Here is a 19489-nt window from a genome sequence, read left to right as displayed (position 1 = left end):
GTGTGTGTGTACCTGTGTGTACTGTTTTCAAGAGAGAAGTGGTTGACATGATTTGCAGAAGATTTTTCATATTTAAATAAAATCCCACTGTCTGTAAATAAAATTGGACGACATGACAACTCGCGAAAAGTGAAATCAGATCATTACACACACTCTGTCACTCGGTCTATTCCGTGTTAGTGGATGGGACACGGACCAAAACAAAGGTCCTTGTACACGTTACATCTTTCATGACCAAAGGTGGTTTCTTTCATCTCAGGAAGTTCTAATCTCAGGGCTGAATGTCATGATCGACGTCAGAGACTCCAAGTGACGGCGCCTGTATCCAGGCAGTGATTTCCTCTGTTTTCAGTGGCTCAAGTCAGATGACTCATGCTTTCATTTCTACAATGAAAAGTTAAGACTCCTGCTTCTTTAAGTAATGAGCTGCACTCAACATCCAGACTGAGGCTGAAAAGGCAGAACAGCTGGAACTTAACTTCAATTTAACTTTAACAGCACTTGTTTGTGTCTTTTTGTGACCAACTCAATTAATGATCTGCATCTACACTGTCAAATATTAATTTCTTTAATGTCAGATCAAACTTAAACAACATCTTTTTGTATAATATGAAAAATATTATTTTATCTTTTTTGTATGAACTTGATTATCCAAATATTTAGATAAAGAGCAAATCTATTTCTTTAAAGGAAAACTCATTTGCATGTGTGAACCGTTTGTTTATTTTGTCCTACATGAATTTGTCCACTCGCATTCATATTCTACACATACTGTTATTAGACTATTATTGTTTCCTTTTTGTTAATATTACTGTTAGAAATATATATAATAAGGTAAATAACCTTATAGAAACTGTATGGAAGTGGACATGATCATTTTGGACAAAATATAAAAAACAATGTCCCCACACAAAGCATTTAATCCCACAATTTGAAAAATGCTTGTGTCTTTGCCCACAAAATCATGTACATACAGGACGCAAGAGTGTGTGTGTGTGTGTCTGTGAGTGTGTGTGTGTGTGTGGTTATGCCAGCTGTATGTGTGGAGACTGACTGAGAAAATCTGAATTTCCCTTGGGGTGAGGTGCAGCATCGTCCACAGTCTGTAAAAGGTCGGCGGGGCCGCCGTCAGGTCCCTGGGACAGGAAGTTGAAATGTTCTCCTGCAGGCTCCAGCTTGCGCTCACTAATGAAGAGTTCTGTTCCGTCCCAGGTGCTGAGGTCATCGTGGTGGGCATTGCCCTGTTCGCTACCGTTGCTGCTGCTGCTGTTGTGGAGTGCGGAGGAGAGACCAGAGGCACGGCTGCTCAAAGGCTGGCTGAGGTTATGCGCGGAGAGGGATTTCCCCAGACTGCCTTCCCAGTCTGAAGACCTCCCGTCTGGGCTCGACGAGAGCAGCAGCAGGGGGTTCGCCTCCAGGCTCATGTGCCTCCTCCACACCCCCTCAGATTTCAAGCCAGGCTTCTCCCGCAGCTGCACCCTCCCCCGGGCGGAGCCTGCCTCACTGTCCTCCTCCTGCTCAGCGTCCACGTCGGGTCCCACCACAACAGACGGGCCCAGGCTCTCCTTGTCTGCCGTCGCTCCGTCTGACAGATCATCTGGGACGGAGTCAGAGGAACATCGGTGGTGAGAGGGGTGCGCCATGGGGGGCAGCTGGAGGGTGAAGCCTCCAGTTGAGGGGGGTGGGGGCGGCAGGTCGGGGAAGTGTGCTCTCTTGGAGCTGCCATTGGGTGTGACCAAGGTTGGGTAGGGGCTATCAGGTGGCAGCAGCGGTGACGGAGAGAGCGAGGCTGTGGACGGGGGGTAAGATGGAGGTGCTGAGTCCGGGGGTATGTCATCGTCGGCGGGTGCCAGGATGAGCCGCAGGCCCCTGGGGTTGCCGCTAAGGGAACAGCGCACACCTCCGTTATCTCCTCCGCCTCGGACCGGGTCGACTCCCTGGGGGGAGGGGGGGTCCCTGCCGATGATGGAGGTCTGGTAGTCCATGTTGTGGTGCCGGTTCAGCTCGAACAGAGGCAGGGAGGAGAGGGTGAGGGCCGAGGAACCCTTGTGCAGAACTTGGCGGTAGACGTCCAGCAAAGAGTCCAACTTTGATTCGATGGAAGTCACCTGGGAGACAAAGTACAGAGCAACACGGTGAGAGCGTAAAGGGAGAAAGAGAGAGAAGCTTTACTGAGCAACAGCGCCCCCTGCAGACACACGAGGTGATTCATTCTGTTTGGCTTCATGTCCGAGCTATTAAATGGTTCTCATGTGTCTCTTGACTCATATATTACCCATGATCCTCTGCTTCCTCAACCAAAGGAGCTACTGCCGGAACAAATCCAACCAAACTCTGTTTAGATTTCTTCATATTTGAAAAGTTTCCTGCTGAATATTGGAGATAAAACTCTGGTTTTTAATAACTTTAAGTCTTTTTAACTGATCTGCAGTTCAGCTTCACTCTTCAACTCCCACAGAACAGTTGCATTCAAGTTGATTGAACAGTAACGTTGACTGAATTTCTGGCAAAATAATTCCTGAGTCAACGACCCTTCACATCAGCTCTTTCTGGACATAGAATTAATATTATATGGTGATAGAATATTAGCAAACAAATACATTTTTACAGCTTAGCACTGACTCAGTGGCGTCTTCTCCTTTTCTGCTTCTTGTTATTCTGAACTCACCTGTCTCTCCACCTTACACACACGTCCCAGCATGCTCATGCCCTCCAGAGTGTCCCCGTCCTGGTTCAGCTTCTCCCTCATCTTCTTATCCACAGGAATCTGGCCTTTTCCCAGGATCTGATCCACCCTGATACACACACACACACACACACACATGTTTATATATTATAAAATAATGACATTGTAATATGAGTCGGCGCCCGAGCGTCACGTCAGGTCATCCCAACAGCAACAGCAGGGTGTTAGGAGGAGGGTTAGTAAAACACACACGGCTCAACTGTATCAGTGCTGTTATATCAAAACTCTCCAACATGTCAGTTATTCACATAACAAAGAAAAACAAGGATTCAGTTTGGATTTAACACAATATGTCGTTCGTGTATGTTTCATGGGCTCTTTAAATTTTAAAATATCACATGTATCACTTATTTCACCGTCATTTTCATGTAGGTTTAAATAATAAAGTTGGAATCATAGTTATTTTCATTTGAAAAACCAGTGAAATGAAAAGTGCAGGCTTTTGAATATCAGAGTATTGATCAGATCAGGTTCTTTGCTCATTAACATTAAAACAGTGTGTGAATTAGTGAAAGTTAATCATTAAACAGCTCAACATGCACCAAACACAATGTTTTGTTTTCTCTGCTTAAAAAACCAACCCAATTAATTACCAATCCACAATCGCACAAACAAATTAGCAACATTCACAAGCAACAATCTTTCCCCTTCATGGAACAACACATCAGAGGCTGAGGGGGTTCAGGTCGGTGTGCACGTATAAATTAAGATTAATAAGAAGAATTACCAGGTGGGTGGAGTTTGACACGTTAGAATAATCATGTTTTGGGTAAATCGTAGTAGCTTGTGATTTTACTGAGCCGCTCACTTTGTGAAATCTATCTTCTGTGATTGTTTAAACCTTCTGGTTCTAACTGAATTTCCCAGCGCAAACTCCAACCATCTGGTGGGCTACTGTAAGAAAGTTAATCCAGATGTTTGGCATCTCGGTGAGTCTGTTTGGGAGAAACATTTCACAGGTTTCAGGGAAGGTCAAGGGAACCGGTAGGTTGATTCTGTGGGTTAAACTCAAATGAAGTGAAATAACAGAAACCCTGAGGGAGGGAGCTTCTTCCTGTTGTTGTAATAATAATGCAGGACGGGAGCCGACACGTTCCTGGGTCGACCAGAGCCCGCTGCACTGGCCGGTCTGAAGACAGGAGAGACAGCGGGTCAGACACATCGCTAACACGTGCACGCACACAGGCACACACACACACACACACACACACACACACACGCACACGCACACACACACGCACACACACACACAAGCGCACACACACAGGCACACACACTGAGGTTTGAAGCAATATCGATGATGATACTTTTAGATTGTCGTTACCGGTCGGTATCTTTCTTTATTTAATTTGAAGTTGATTAATGTTTCCAATGTTTTCGTGGTGATATTATCAAAGTCTACATCTACTGTGAGTTACACAGCAGGTGTACGTTGCATCACTCAGGTCTGTGTGTATCGACAACACTTCGAACACACACTCAGGCTCACAAAACAAACACTATGGTCCTGCCCGGGACTTCTACTGTCCAGAAAGTCACCTACAGCATTTACAGTTCATCCAGATTCACAAAACACAACATGACAGAGTAGAACACAAACTCTTAAAGGTTTGTACAAGTGAACAGTGCCGACATAACGATATTGTTTGGGCCCGGCTGAAATAATAAATTGAATTCCAACAAAGACTAAGACTGCTATATGTCATGCAGAGGTAAAACATATTTATTCTTTGATAATGGAAAGTTATAAAAGTCAGCAAAAGCTTTTAATGTTCAAAACTTTCAGAATTCAGATAAACTAAACTGGATATTTAAAAAAGTTACAGCTGTAATCTATAAATAACAATAAAAAGCTCTTGCTTCGTCTACAGATTAAACCAGATGTCTTCAAGTATTAAATATTTCTCATTATTTTAAATAAAGGATGTTTTATTCTGTATATCAATATGATTAAATAAAAAAACAAAAACACAAAGGGATCATTAAATATGCATTTCTCCTCGTTGTTAAACTGAATTTAAAAATGTGAATTAGTCAGATAATGTTACATTTGTATTATTCACGTTTTCTTGCAGGACTAAGTTCATAATCCAGTGTTTGAGCTCGGCTGGAGTTGAAGCTTGTCCATTAAACTACCGTCAGATCCGGGTCACATGGCACTTTGTGTTGCATGCACACAATTTGTTCACAAGCACATGAAAGTGAACATTTGGCTGCTTCCTGCTTTTTAAAAGCAACATAAGTGCCTGAGAAGCTTTTTCTAAAAAGTGTGTCGACACAGCAGCTTCATTTTTGGCCCAATGTCGAGGTTATGTTTAAAATGTTGTTGTAATCACTAAATGTTCCCTTTTTTATTTACAACGAGTTGACTGCGGTCTGACCCAGATGTGACAGTGTTGTTAGGTTAGTAGTCGGCAAGCAGGTGGCGGCGCTGAGGTCTAACCCCGGCGCAGACTGTTTCCTCCGCGCCTGGCTGTAATATAAATGCAGGGAAGGAGCAGAAAAGGTCTTGAGGCGGCTGCTGAAGGGCCTCGCAGGGGGACCCACGACTTTGTCAAGTCTGGGAGAGAGAGGGGACACACATGTACATGAAGGCTACTGCACAGACACACACTCTCAAGGTCAGAAGGAGCTGGTGAGATGAAAGTGGACATTTGTTTATCTGAATGTATTTTTAATGAAGTGAACGATCTGGCACACGTAAAAACAGAATATGCAGAAAATCATGGTTTTTAACACGAGAGGACGGATCAGCTCTTCAAGACGTGTGTGCGTGTGTGTGTTTTTGTGTGTGTGTGTGTGTGTCTGTCCTGACCTGGTCTGAAGGCTCTTGATGCGACACAGCATGTCCAAGTGTCCCGCAGAGTACTGCTCGATGACGTCCTTCACGTCGTAGGGACGCAACGTCTCCTTGAACTTCTTCTTTGCAACGTGAAACTTCATGATCCTACACACACACACACACACACAAACAGACACACACACACATTATTGCATAATTCTATAAGTCTGTAACTCCGATAACTAACCACTAGAGGGCAGCAGGAACTACGAGAAAGCCACAGACTGATCTTTGTGACTTTTCACTTGTTGATCTTTTTGTGCAGAATAATTAAAACAATATTATTAATATCTCAGATACCTTGAGTCAGCGTCTAATGGGAAACCGAGGCTCCCCGGTTCTCTCGTCCAATCCATAACAATCAAAGTGAAGGACTGAAACCTGAGTGAAACCCTCCGTCTCCCCGTGTTTGATGAGCAGACCCACTGCTGTGTGAATAATATTGATGCAGGTAAGCGGATCTAAGCCCTCGGTTCACTCCGGCTCCCCGGCGGCTGCCGCGTGTCTCCAGTTGCCGGTGTTTCTCATTGTCTGAGTGGAAACAACAGTGACAGTCGACCCTCTGTAATAACAGTGCCGACTGGGGAGGGGGTGTCCAACACTCAACCCGACACCCTGGGAAAGCCCTGGGCCGCGGCTGCCCATCGAGGAGGCCCGCTGGGTGGGCAGGCGGGCCCGAGTTGGGTGGTGGAGGTTCATGTGTGTGTGTGTGTGAGAATGTGATTCCTATAGAGAACAGAGGAGCTGGTGATGGAGCAGTTCAGCCTTTAGATGTCAGGTCACTAATAAATCAAAGCAGGATAAAGAACCTACACGTCAAATCATTCAAACTTGAATATATGACTGAACGTGTTTTGCTTTCCAAACAGATTCCACTGGAAATCGTTACCCAACAAGTTCCACATGGATATAAATGTCCACCTGGTTTACTGAGTCCGAGAGTTATCTTATATCAGAAGAAACAGGAAGTTGCTGAAGATAATTGGAAGTGAGAAATGCAGGAACGTATGTGCCAAATGAGCACAAGAGACGTCTTATTTATAGAAAGGATTTTGATGCTGTCCATATGGGCAGCACCGGTGTGTGTGTTGAGAACATTATCAAACATTTCTATTCCATACATTCATCTCTCCAACAGCCTGTGGGGAGTCGATATGCTCAAAGTCAGAGATCCATGAATTACACGCTCGTCTAGTTCTTATAGTAGAAATGTAGAGAAAAAAGGAAGTTGTCCTATAATCTAAATGATGTATTTATTTATTAGTAATCCATGGACGAGCCCTGCACCAGAGCAAGAAGGAAACATCACAGACTGAGGAACGCTGCAGCTCACGGATCCGGATCAGGATCAAAGATCCCAACTGGGCCCCGAGATGTGAGGGACACACACCCAGGTCTGATGCTCACACACAACTGAAGATATGTCCCTGACATCCGCTAACCTCTACTGGGGTTTGGCATCTTAACGAGTGCGGAAGAGCTATAAACGTACCAGGTTCTGTTCACCGTCTTCTCCTATGCTCGAAAAAACAATCTGTCATAAAACATAGATAAAGTTCTGCATCTGCAATAAATGTAATGGCTTCTCTCTTGGTCCAGGTCCCATCGTTCCACTAAGTTTGGTGAAAATATGTAATCCTGCTGACAAACAAACAAACAAACAAACAAACAAACAAACAAACAAACAAACTGAGCTCTTCCACAGAGGTAATGAAAGGATTTGAGGAAACATCTCAGCCGATGTTGTTCACAGACTCAGAAACTGAAGACCGAAATTAAAGTTGGAGGATTCGGGGGGAACGGAAATGTGAAACCTATTGAATTAACCTGGAACTTTCCTCTTATGTTCCAATTTCAAGCCACATTTTTTAGGAAAACATACCAGTGACATAAGGTTTATGGTTAAAAGGAATCGTCCTTTAAACCATTAACAGCTTCAAGAATCTTATTATGATCCAACATTTTACATTTTCTAGAACAAATGACTGAATTAGGATCCAAACAGATCACTGATAATTATTATTCTGCTTTGAATTGGGCAAACTTGGGCAAAGTTTGTCTTTTTTAAGTTTTCTGTTTTTACATCCCGTGTCTTTATTAAATGGAAAAGGTTGAATTTAGAGTTTATAAAACCAGCAGAAAAAACCTGGACTCACGGTGAGAGGTGGAAAAGGAGATTTATTTTATTTTATTACATTGAAAAATATGAAGAGGGTGAGAAGAAGCGGAGAAGTGAAAGAAACAGTCGGAGCCAGTTGGACAAACATTCGCTCGCAGGGTGCCGGTGCCAGTGTAAGACAGCAGAGTCTGCTGAAACACACACACACACACACACAGACACACACACACACACAGACACACACACACCCCCTCAGGCAAAACCCTCCAACCCAGCAGGTAGTTCACAAAGATACAGACAGGACGACGCAGGAAAAACAAACATGTTGCTCCAGGAAACCAGATATCACGAGAACCCGAGCGCTGGAGGTTGAACGTATGTTTTTCTCGTCCTGAATTCCATGTGTATCAGAGGGAGGAGCAGCAGGGGTCCGAGCTGATCGATCAATCAATCAATCAATCAATCAATCAATCAATCAGAAACCTGACTCGACTTCAACGAGAGCTAAAGGTCAACAACCGGCCAATCCTCAGAGGAGGCCACACTGTGACCAGCAGCTCAGTGAGCCGTCACCGTGGTTAAAGAATCAATGGACACGCGTGAGAAAGGAAAGGTCCTGAGGGAAGAGTTCAAATGACGTGAGGAGTCAATAAGACGAACCGGTGTTCGTTCAGAGAAGCCACGAAAATAAACAGAAGGAGAAAAACAACAGCAGGACGACGGGAAACGAATACATTTTGAAGCCCTCATTAAATAACGATAAAATCCAATGACAGCTCACCTGACGGCTCTGATGACGGCCTTCAGCGGCGCCGACAGATCCTCCACCGTCACGTCGCAGTGGCAGCCCCTCTCGTCGAAGGAATCCTCCGCGGCCATGCCTGCGTCCACTGGGAGAGACGGAGCCGTCATTTCATCAATAAACTCAGGCCCCCGTGCAAAATACTTTCCAGTCTGAAAAATTCATAAAACACTTTGTGCGTCGCGGCGTCTTGACAGGAGCCTCCAAGAATGTTTCAAACTGAGGCTATTTTGGCTTTTAAGAGGTGAGAATTTATGCCCCACTTGGACGGGATCTCTGGGAAAGGGGGGGGGGGGGCAGAATTTAGCCAGCTCAGCTATATGAGGCGAGAGAAAAGGACAGACACAGTATATCCGTGATGCTGCCAATAATTACGAGAGTGGGAGACAGAGAGAAGGAGCGGGGGGGGAAATGGAAAGAGAGTAAATAATGATATAGTGCAGATGAGGGGTTATAAAATCTGCTCAAACCAACGATAGCAGGGAGTAAGAGCAGAAACAGAGGTGCTGTTAAAGCAGTCAGCAATTTCCTTCTATTCCAGCAGAGAAAGGGTTTCTGGGAAATCTGAGGAGAAACACTGGAGCGTTAAAATTAATTCATATTCCTCAGAATCTGCAAAACGCAGAAATGTTAAAGTACATAACGGTACTTCACGAATGATTATAACTCAAGTGTGATTAGCGTTTTCCCAAAGTGCACAAGAAAAATCATCACACTATGCATCTAGAATACAAGAGATAATATATGTATATTTTAAATAATAAAAACTATAAAAAGGAAATAAATATTCACAGTCTTTTTAATTAAATTACCAAATAGAATGAATTACCCAATGATCAAAATGTATTTTTAGATTTAGTGTGTACCTGCAGATGGAAATAAGCTGATAACTAAATCTGGCATAAATCATGTTTTCTCTTTCTGAGGTTAATGTTTTTTGAAATTGAACATAAAATCCGGATATTTCCTGGAAACAATTTAGTACTTTAGTGCTAATTAGTTGGAAAATAGAGACAAAGTTCTGTTTGTTACACAAGTAGTTAATGGGAACGATTACTTTCATGGTTCTTTCTGGGAAAGTGCATCATGGGGATGAAGTTACAGACCCGTCACATAACGTGATCCCTGTGACTTCCTGTGACTTCCTGTGACTTCCTGTGACTTCCTGTCTCTTTGCAGCTCGGTGATGTTAAAGACATGAGATCAAGTTCCTCTGCATTAGGACGATTCTGTTTGAAAGAAGCTCCTGTAGTGAACAGAGTGATTTACAGTTGGAGTCCCACTCACCGTCTGGGACCGCCGTGCGAGTCTGGCTCTTCAGCCTCAGCGACGGCCGGAAACGCGTCCGGTCGTTGAAGCTCCAGCTCTTCTGCACTTTAGCCGGACTCCCGCCCATCAGCTCGGCGCCGGCGCCGCCGCCCACCCCCTCGTTGCCAGGGGAACGGCGGTCATTGATGGAGGCCTGTCTGCTCTTCATGCTCTGACCGCGAGGACTCGCCATCCGGACCCGCTCCTTGAAACTCAACTTCTGACTGCAGGAGGGAGAGAAAAGGAGCAGGAGGAGAGAAGGAGGTGGAAAGAGGAGAGAGCAACATTCACGGGAGCAAAGAGAAAGGTTTGGGACGAGGGAGACGGGAGCGAGGATCCAGAGATGGATAGAAACAGGGAGTGGAGGATGAGGATGAGAGTGTGTGAAAGAGGTCGGGGTTGATGGAGAGACACAAGAAGAGAGAAAGAGAAAAGCTGTCAACACGTATTTGCCGTCAGACAGTGAGAAGAGTTCAGAGCGCAGACACAGGGCGGCGTTCTGTGCCTTCCCTTCACATCATCCAGCTGACATGCCCCCAAACACCAGATCAACGCCCGACCGCCCTCCAACACCACCCTGACCCCGGCAGCTCGCGGCTCACAACCAGTTACACTCACGGGTTCACTGCTCAGTTCAGGGATGATTACCATTTTAAAGCTTCGTGGTTTTTTCCATCATTAGATCTTTTAAACTTTCGGAGGTTACGCAGACAGAGAGTGATTTCACACAACCTCTGTAATTACACTGCAGTGCAATGGAAATACATCTTAATATTAATACTATTAGAGGAATATAAAAACCAAACTGTCAAACTTATTTTATCAGCTTTCGCCTTTCAGTTAATTCAATTTTTTTAGAAACATCACACAGCCGGAGAAACATAATAAAAATGCATCTATCCACATGATGTTTAGATCTTTAAACTTCCAGGTATGTAACTTCTAATTCAATGAAGCTCGCTGCAGTAAACAATCTGCTGTCACACGGCAAATAGACCAGCATGCAATGCAGCAGAGCGACGAGAGACGGATGCAGGGTCCATGCCACGATTTCACACTTTTCTCCAGAACCTTTGAATCAACCTGAGATTCAGCATTTTAATTTAATATAACCGGGTTTTCAAAGACTTATTTTTCAAAGGTTATGTTTTATTATTAATTCCCTGACTTACTCAGACTTGCGGCTGCACATTTTAAAAGCAGAACTAAACATCTCAGCAATAAAGTTTCTTGCCTCAGTCTCTGTGTCTCCTACACTTTCAGAAGAACCTTTCTAAAACACAATGGAAGGAGCTGAACACTATAGATCTGTTCACAATACCAATAATTATCCATGACCATTGCTTGCCTGTGTAATGGGGGAGGAGCAGTGCAGCAGTGATGCAGGAGCATGCAGCAAACTGAGGAGAAGCTGTTACACCTGCCTCTGGAAACCAGGATCAACACTACACAGGTTGTTGGGGGTCCGTTTAAGATGAACTGGGTCCGGCCACAGGATTTGTTTTTATGATTTAATCTGACTTCCATTCCTTTTTATTAAATTGTCTCAGAATTGTTTCATCTTTACAAGAAATCATCAAATGAACCAACTTCTGGTTCCATGAAGGTTTAAATCAAATCAAAGGAATGAAACAGAAGATAATCGTGTGGCTGGACTGTCGTTTCTTATCTGGATTAAACTAAGAGGAAAATACAGATTAATATAAATAAAATAAAGGGGAATTTAGACCTTTTTTTTAACTTTTAAACTCAAAGAATTTACTCACTTTCAAGTAAAAAGTTCTTAATAAACAATGAAAACTCTTTGTATAAGACGACAGGGGCTGAACGTGCATTTACTGGACGTGACAGTTCATTTACCATCTGGTGCATTTTCCCTTTGTCTTAAAAAGCTTATGTTTTACTCATCGTTAACCCCACATTACTCTTTTGACAGTGAAAATATCCATTTCGGTGGAATTCCCCTTTAATTTCTGGACAAAGTCTGTCTGGCGTTGGACGGGCAGCAGGCGGCAGAGCTGGTCTGAGACAAACCCTTCAGTCGAGGAGCGAGGCCAAGTTTGGTGTCTTTGTTCTCCTCCATGCTATTAGTCATTCTCACAGGTTATTAGGCTCGGGGCAGAGAGGATGCTGGGTAGTGCTGCAGGTACCTCCTATATTTCCGAGTGTACCTTCTGAAGAGCCGCCCATTACTTAGACCCCTACTAGAGCGAGGGAGGGAGAGACGGGTGGAGGAGAGGGGGAGAGATAGAGGAGGGAGGAGATAAAAAGAGGATGTGAATTCGTAGCTCACGTCAAACTGAGTCTGAATGTGTGTCCAGCCGAGACTCCTCCGTTGTGCTGGAAACTCCAAAAAAAAAATCACCCAAATAGTCTTTTCAACACACCGATTATTCTGTGACGTGCGGCGAGCAAACCTCCGAACTGTGCCCGAGCGGCCGAGTGCGTCTGCAGAGTTCAGAGAAGCAGTCGATGACGAGTGACGGTTAAGAAACTGGGAATCGGGCTGATTTCTACGCAGAGAGATTCGACTCTAAACTGGTCGCAAATGTGTGACACGTGCTCTGCATGTGAAAAACACGATTTACAAATGATTCGAGTTTAACTTTGTTAGACTCACTGATGCGTGTTCGAATCCACACACAGACACACACAGCAGCTTGTGCACATACAGAACAAAATAACCAAAAAGCTGCATCCGTGTAAAACACAGTTGGGACCATTTTGAGTCTGTTTTCTCTGTAGATTTTAAAGAATACAGTTGATTTTGCTCGGTTTAGTGTGAATGCTGGTGTTTGAAGCTTGTGGTTGAAGAAGCTGCAGTTTTACAAACACAGATAAGTGAAGCGTGAGTCGGCGTCAGGCTGGTTGGATTTCCCAGAAGGCAGCAGGGTCAGTGAACGACTGAAAATCGGGCGAAACTAAAACAGGGAACCTTTATAAAATGTAGATTTCTGCTGATATTGATAATCAATAGCCAGCGCTGGTCTCTCTCTCCTGCACACTCCACCTGCCTCCTCCCACGAACTCCATTATCCCTTCTGTCAGGTTGCCTCTCCCTCCCTCCACGTGGATCCCGCTGTGGCACTTTGTGGTGTCCCTGATGTTTTACGACCGCTGGTGTTTACAAGTCTGCTTAAAAAAACGAAAAAACCCACCAGCCCCTTCGCCGCGGCACCTACCGCCCGCCAGCGAGCAGCCGACAGTCTGTAAAACCACTAATGACAGAGCGCCCTGTGTTCTCTCAGTGGAGGAGGAAAATCCTGGAGAGAAATGGTGTCATAAAGCGAGTGCGTAATTATGATTTCACAAGTGCAAATTGGACGAGTGCTTTCTAAGAAGGGAAAGGGCAGAATAAACAGGAGGCTTTCAGGGGGAGGGGTGAAGCTGTGGAAGCAACAAAACCTCATTAAAGCCTGTTTTGTTTTCAGGATGAGAAGCTAATTTGCTGGTGTTTTAGTCAATGAGAGAATAAAGGTCTGTTTTTATTTCTGTGTGTGTGTGTGTGTGTGTGTGTGTGTGTGTGTGTGTGTGTGTGTGTGTGTGTGTGTGTGTGTGTGTGTGTGTGTGTTGGGTTTAAAGGCCTGAGAAGCTGCTGGCTCCACATGAGGCCCCCAAATGCTGCCAAAGAAGCGCTGCACAGTAAAAACTATACAAGTGTAATTAAAGTCACAAATCTCTCTGTCTGTCGTCCTCCCCTCTCTGAAGCCCCCCCCCCCCCCACCCACCCCTCCTTTCAACTTTGCTCTGTCTCTGCTCGACTTGTGTTTGATGAGTTATATAAATACCATCCCAATGGAAAAAGTGCGTCATGGTACAGACATGGTACAGACTCCTGTCTTTGAAAGGCGTGTGTATGTGTTCGCACACACACACACACACACACACACACACACACACACACACACACAGAGAGAGAGAATACAGGAGGAGCTCATCACCCTTTTCCTGCCTGAGTCAAGTGCAGAGAGAGAACCGGTCGTGGAAGGAGGGGGGGGGGGGGGGGGTGCCTCACCAGAGATGGAGACGTGAGAGCAAGTTGGAAAAGTGAAGAACGTTCTACGAGACTGTTTGAAAGTAGCTGGTTTAGTTCTTTATTTACGATCTGATGTAAAACTGCCTGTCGTTCATAATCCAACACGTTTAAATGGAGAGAAAGTTTTATCTCTCTTTATTTCCGGTGTTACTGAAATAATAAAAGATGCTGACTGGACGTCTCTGGTTTAATCATATCAGAACGCATTCATCTTAAATGTGGAGTTTCAATTGTGGTTTATTTTTGCCTTCGTGAAAACTTTTATTTCACAGAACAAACAGTGCAGAAAAGATGTGCATTCATGTTTACATTATACAAAAGTTCTCTGGGTTGTATTTGTGTTTCCTTTGTATTTATTTCTAATAAAGTTTAAGATTAAACTGTAAAATATCAGTAAATTATCTTATCTTAAGTGTTTGATAACGATAATTTACACGTATGTAATATTGGCGTTCGTGTGGATTTCCAAGCGCTGCAGTTGACCTTCTCTCAGTTTTAATGATCTTCATCATGATGAATCTTCATTCAAATAATAAATGGATGATAACAGACAAACAGCAGATTTCATTCACAGATGTTGTGTGTTTGTGTGTTTGTGTGTTTGCAGGAATGAGTCACACAAACCTGTAGGTGGTCTCGCCCTGTTCTTTCCTTCAAGGGTTAGTGGGACAGAGAGGAGGAGACAAAGGGACAGAAGTTAGTCTCCAGCAGGTTTATACAGGTTCATACACACATTTCCACTGATGGACGTGGGAGGAGTCACAGCCAACGGAAGCAGAGAGAAAGTCGACAAGGTCACGGATTCACAAGCACATGCAAGCTAAGGCCGTGCACAGCGAAGCTAAGTGTTAGCGACAGGCGTGGAAATCAGAGGAGTAAGGATCTGAATCTGCTGTGTCCAGCACGTGTACGTGTGTGTGTGTGTGTGTGTGTGTGTGTGTGTGTGTGTGTGTGTACTCACTTCCTGAGTGACTCTTGAATGTCAATTGTGACGTTTCAATTAAAACCAAACTTACTGTAAAAATGTATATTAGATCAAATATCAGCGCGAAATGACACAAGAGAAAAATGTATTTAACGTGTACTTGGTCCATGACCCATCTGCTACACAGAGGATGGGTTTGTGACCTATACTGCAGCAAACCACCAGGGGGCGATCAGGATAGTTCGGCTTCACTTCAGGGAAACTGTCATGTTGTCCTTCTTTATTTACAGTGTACGATCAAAACTTTTATATTTGTGGAATTAGTCTGTGCCTGCACATATTCCTGTTTGTAAGAACCTGTGAGTATTTTCCATATTAATAATTTATAAATGAATCATCATTAACAGACTTTAAAACGTCATAAAACTGCTGAAGTTGTGTAAACATCTGCCTGAATGTGAAGAAGGTGTTTGAGAACATGCTGAGGAAACATCTGGGATAAGAAGGTTAATAAAGGTTCACTTGAAGAAGAAGAAGAAGAGGAAGAAGAGGAAGAGGAGGAGTCACAATGCTGCATCACAGAGTTACACGATGGGGAGATGGAAGAGGGGCTGAAGCTACGCCGATGAAGACGAGCAGACACCGGCTGAAGATGAGCGATGAGGAGGAGGGCTGAGCAGCAGCGGCCATGTTTGTAAGTCTGTAAGTGGTTACCTACTTGGCGGGGCTGCAGGTATGCAACGCCTTCAAATGAGGCTTCCAGGTAGCAATGGAAACCGAGTTCTCATCAGCAGCATAACTACGCCAGACACACTACATGCAGAGTCGACAGAATAAATCAAATGATGATATTAAACAATTACCGGGGGAGGGGGGAGGGTGGGGGGAGGGGGGAGGGGGGGATTGAGGGAGGAAAAAACAAAGAGAACAGGTGAGGGAGGAAGATATGAGTTGTGTGAGAAATGGGAGAAGGAAAGTGAGGAGGAGGGGGGGAGGGGAGGAAAAAGCTGATTAGTTTCTTTAGGGGAAGTTTTGATGCATTGTGATTGGGGAGGGGGAGGGGGGGGGGGGGGTTTGGAGGGAGGTGGGGGTGGTGATGGGAGTGCTGGTGGAGGTGGAGGTGGTGGTGGTGGGGATACATGCCTGAGGGGGGGGAGGGCGCTTTGGTAGTGGTGCCAGGTGGCTCTGAGGTAGGGACGAGCGCCTTCGGTGGTGTACAGACGCCAAGCCGCCTGGGGGGGGAGGGAGCAGAGACGGACAGGACACGGACACACGTGCAGGACACACACAGGGGCAATGGGACAGACATGGTGAGGAACATGAGATCCAGGTGAACACGGAACATACACAGCGTGTTGTCGGGTCTGTAACCAGCCGGCAGCCATGTTGGAGGTCGTCAGCGGAGACGTGAAGACGGGACTGTAGCTGCGTCTCGCTTCGGGGGGGGGCGCATCCTTCAGAGGACGCATTTGTCGACCAATTAGGTCACAGCGCCGCGACTAGGCTGTCCCAATTCCAAGGCCCCGCCAACATATCCCATGATTCATTGCGCTTCAGGGAGGGCTGCGTGGAGCGCGTCCTCCGATGGATGCGGCCGCTGAATTGAGACACAGCTTCAGTACGTGAACTAACTGCTACCTCCACTGATGAGGTCACGTTTTCATCTGCGTTTGTTTCATTACATTTTGTCGTGGACCGAGATCAGGGAGCGAGTCCTGGACATTTTTCACTTTCCTCAACATTGTGAGAATGATTCATGGTGAAAAAAAGACGTCTGTTTGTTTGATTGTCAGCAGGATCACGTAAAAAGCTACAGAACCGTCACAAAACGTGGTGGAAAGATGGATCATGGACCAGGAAAGAATTCAAGAAGTGTTGGTGTGGATCTGGATCAGAGGCGCAGGTCCAGGAATTCTTTACCCAGGGAAACTAATCAGGCATATTAATGAATATAAACATTTATTAAGGATCCAAATAAGAAATCCTGATCCTGATTCTCCTCGCTGCTCATTTCCTTATATGTTACTTCTTTATTCTTGCAGAATTACTTATTATTTCTCAAAATCTTTTCAATATGGCTTCGTCGTAGGATGGAGAAGAAAAACTACTTATTTAGACCTTAACTTCTATTTTGACTGTACTAATATTTATTAATTTTAATTTCTCTAATTGCAATATTTTGAATTGAGCCGAAACCAGTGAAACCATAATGTGTGTGACGGAGGGTTAGAAGTGCACAGTTACTATTCACCATTAGTCATGTGTTTGTTTGTCTTAATGGAAGTGGTGATGGAGTTATCTAGTTAACAAGATTTTAAGATTTAATTTAGTATTAACATTTTTCCAGATGTAGCAGCAGTTTGTTTTGGAGCGTTGACCCAAACTTAAACATGTGGTCCTGCTAAATAAACATCTGCACATTCATTCTTTACACCTTAAAACCCAGTATTTACCCTCAGGCCGACTGAACCTCCACCATGGTGCCGGCTGTGGTTACAAGATTTGTGGAAAGCTTGTATATCAACACTTGACACAGTCAGGTCGGGACATTAACACCAGACACCTGCCGAACGCTGGTCAACCCTGCTCCCGAGCCCAGTTCAGACCCGTGTGTGGGCAGACAGGGTGGTTATTGCAGCAGGTGAGATTCGGAGTTGACCAGCAGCTCAGGCGTGAGGTCGGTGGTAACGTCCCGTCCTGCCACAGACGGACATGTGATTGGAAGCAGGAGAGAACTGCTGAGTGTGAGATGGGGGAGTGAAGTGAACAGTGATGTCATCGAACATATTCAACAGGTCAGAGCCGCGTCCAGGTTTCCTTCCACCTGTGGAGGGAAATGTTAACAGCTCGGCAGATAACAGAGACCGGATGAATTGATCCTTTAGGAGTTTATTCAGGATGTGATTTGACTTTTATAAGAAACTGATGAGAAAAGAGGACAAAGAAAACTAAATTCAGTTTTAATTTTAGTGAGCTCAGTTCAGCTCAGGCTTAAAATCAATCCCGACTTTAATCATATCTCATAAACTTCTTATTTGGAAGTGAAAGAAGAGTAAATGCCTCCTCTCTAATAAACACATACATGTGTATGTCCACATTCTGCAGAATCACTGTCATTGTATTATTCCTTATTATATATCATATATCTGGGTTTGTAATCTGTTTGCTCTGAGGTGATGCTGGTTGCAGTTTTATTTCTGAAGCTGCACCTGCAGTAAGCAGAATACAGACCAGTGAGCTGAACCCTGCGGCTGCACAAACAGCTGCTCACGTGTTTCTTCACAGTTCAGTGAAGCTCGACTCAGAACTCACCGAACCTGAACTGGAGAATCAGAAGACGTGACCGTGAAGGTGCCGGATGTTGTGACCGACAACGTCACAAACTGAAGCTGCCACAGAGTTTAATTTAAGTTTCTTAATATTTAAAATGTCCTGTTCAAATTCGACCCTGCACTTCCTCGGGCCCAGACACACAGACCAAGATATGGAATTAGATAGATGTACATAATTCCTTTCATAGATCTCTTTATTTATTTATTTGTTTTCTACGTCAGTCAAGAATCTTGAATCTTGAATTCCATCAGGTCCGAAGCAGCTGCAACAAATAACGTTACTATGGAGAAGGTGCCGTGAGACGCATTAGAGAAAGCGTGGTGCTCGGTCAGTGATTAACAACACAACGCAGCCTGTTATGAGACAGACAGGGACACTTATGGTTTCCATTATTTACAGCCTGCGGTGGCTTTTCCACTGGTGCACTTCAAGTGATGTATTTACGTGATCAAGCGAAGTTCTCTGCCTCACCAGTTGACAGGAATCGTCTAATGGCTCCATTACACAACTGACACCGCGGATTTATTATGATGCGTGTGACATGTTCGGTCTAGACGTTCCTTCATTACGACACAGATGCAAAAATTCTACTTCACAGTTCAAAATTTCTGGATTATTTTCACTTCCAAATATGCAGTTTTGAGGGTTTTGCCTTGAATTTGGATGAATTGCTCGCTTCAGGTTTAATAAACAGCGGCTGCACCAGATCCTTCGATACTAAGTTATAGATTATTTAAATCATTTGGCTCAGATTGAACAGATTTGGGGTTTTCTTTGGGACACGAGGTGGACACACACACTTTCTGAGACACACACACACAACCTGTCCAGCAGATATCTATGGCCCATTAGAAAGTAATGCAGCTGCTCTTGTCTATTACAAAGAGTGACAGGAAATGGTCGCCATGGAAACGGCTCATAAATCCCAGCAGTGTGTTTTGCGACAGTGGTCCACACACACACACACACACACACACACACACACACACACACACACACACACACACACACACACACACACACACACACACACACACACACACACACACACACACAGGGCAAAACACTGAATACTAGTGTTTCACAGTATTGAGTATTGAATACTACTCATAATTAGGACTCTTAATGGAACACTTGATAGGAGGAGATGATAAAAACACACACATCAACACACTCATCAGAGGGTAACAAGTGGACACACACACACACACACACACACACACACACACACACACACACACACACACACACACAGGATGAGAGCTGGTCTCAGTATTCACACTGGTCCTCAGCTGTTGCTGTGAAAAATAAAACCATCGGTAAAGGTGAAGTGTGTGTGTGTGTGTGTGTGTGTGTGTGTGTGTGTGTGTGTGTGTGT

At 44.5% G+C, this 19489-nt stretch overlaps 1 protein-coding gene and 2 long non-coding RNA genes across 6 annotated transcripts in view; 2 read left to right on the top strand and 1 right to left on the bottom strand.

Moving 5' to 3' along the window:
- Positions 1-932, top strand: LOC117775269. Its single transcript, XR_004616233.1, has 2 exons — positions 1-332; positions 366-932. It is a non-coding gene; the product is annotated as an uncharacterized LOC117775269 (long non-coding RNA).
- The window catches only part of kcnq5a (potassium voltage-gated channel, KQT-like subfamily, member 5a), a 76805-nt gene continuing 57645 nt past the window's right edge, over positions 330-19489 (bottom strand). For 2 of the 4 annotated variants that reach the window (XM_034608249.1, XM_034608250.1), the window contains exons 8-14: positions 15922-16010; positions 14478-14504; positions 9797-10041; positions 8489-8597; positions 5562-5693; positions 2669-2795; positions 330-2108 (exon numbers count right to left, since the gene is read on the bottom strand). In XM_034608249.1, the coding sequence (XP_034464140.1) occupies positions 1026-2108; positions 2669-2795; positions 5562-5693; positions 8489-8597; positions 9797-10041; positions 14478-14504; positions 15922-16010 (1812 nt within the window). In that variant the 3' untranslated portion in view covers positions 330-1025. Of the gene's footprint in view, positions 2109-2668; positions 2796-5561; positions 5694-8488; positions 8598-9796; positions 10042-14477; positions 14505-15496; positions 15592-15921; positions 16011-19489 lie in introns of all 4 variants that reach the window. The other 2 variants (XM_034608247.1, XM_034608248.1) reach the window with 1 other exon arrangement.
- Positions 5726-19484, top strand: LOC117775270. The gene is made up of 3 exons (XR_004616234.1): positions 5726-6281; positions 16282-16284; positions 19443-19484. It is a non-coding gene; the product is annotated as an uncharacterized LOC117775270 (long non-coding RNA).

This window comes from Hippoglossus hippoglossus, chromosome 15 (assembly GCF_009819705.1).
Source record: "Hippoglossus hippoglossus isolate fHipHip1 chromosome 15, fHipHip1.pri, whole genome shotgun sequence".
Classification (NCBI taxonomy): domain Eukaryota; kingdom Metazoa; phylum Chordata; class Actinopteri; order Pleuronectiformes; family Pleuronectidae; genus Hippoglossus; species Hippoglossus hippoglossus.
The sequence above is the reverse complement of the archived record's forward strand: the minus strand, read 5'-3'. Positions and strand labels throughout refer to the sequence as shown.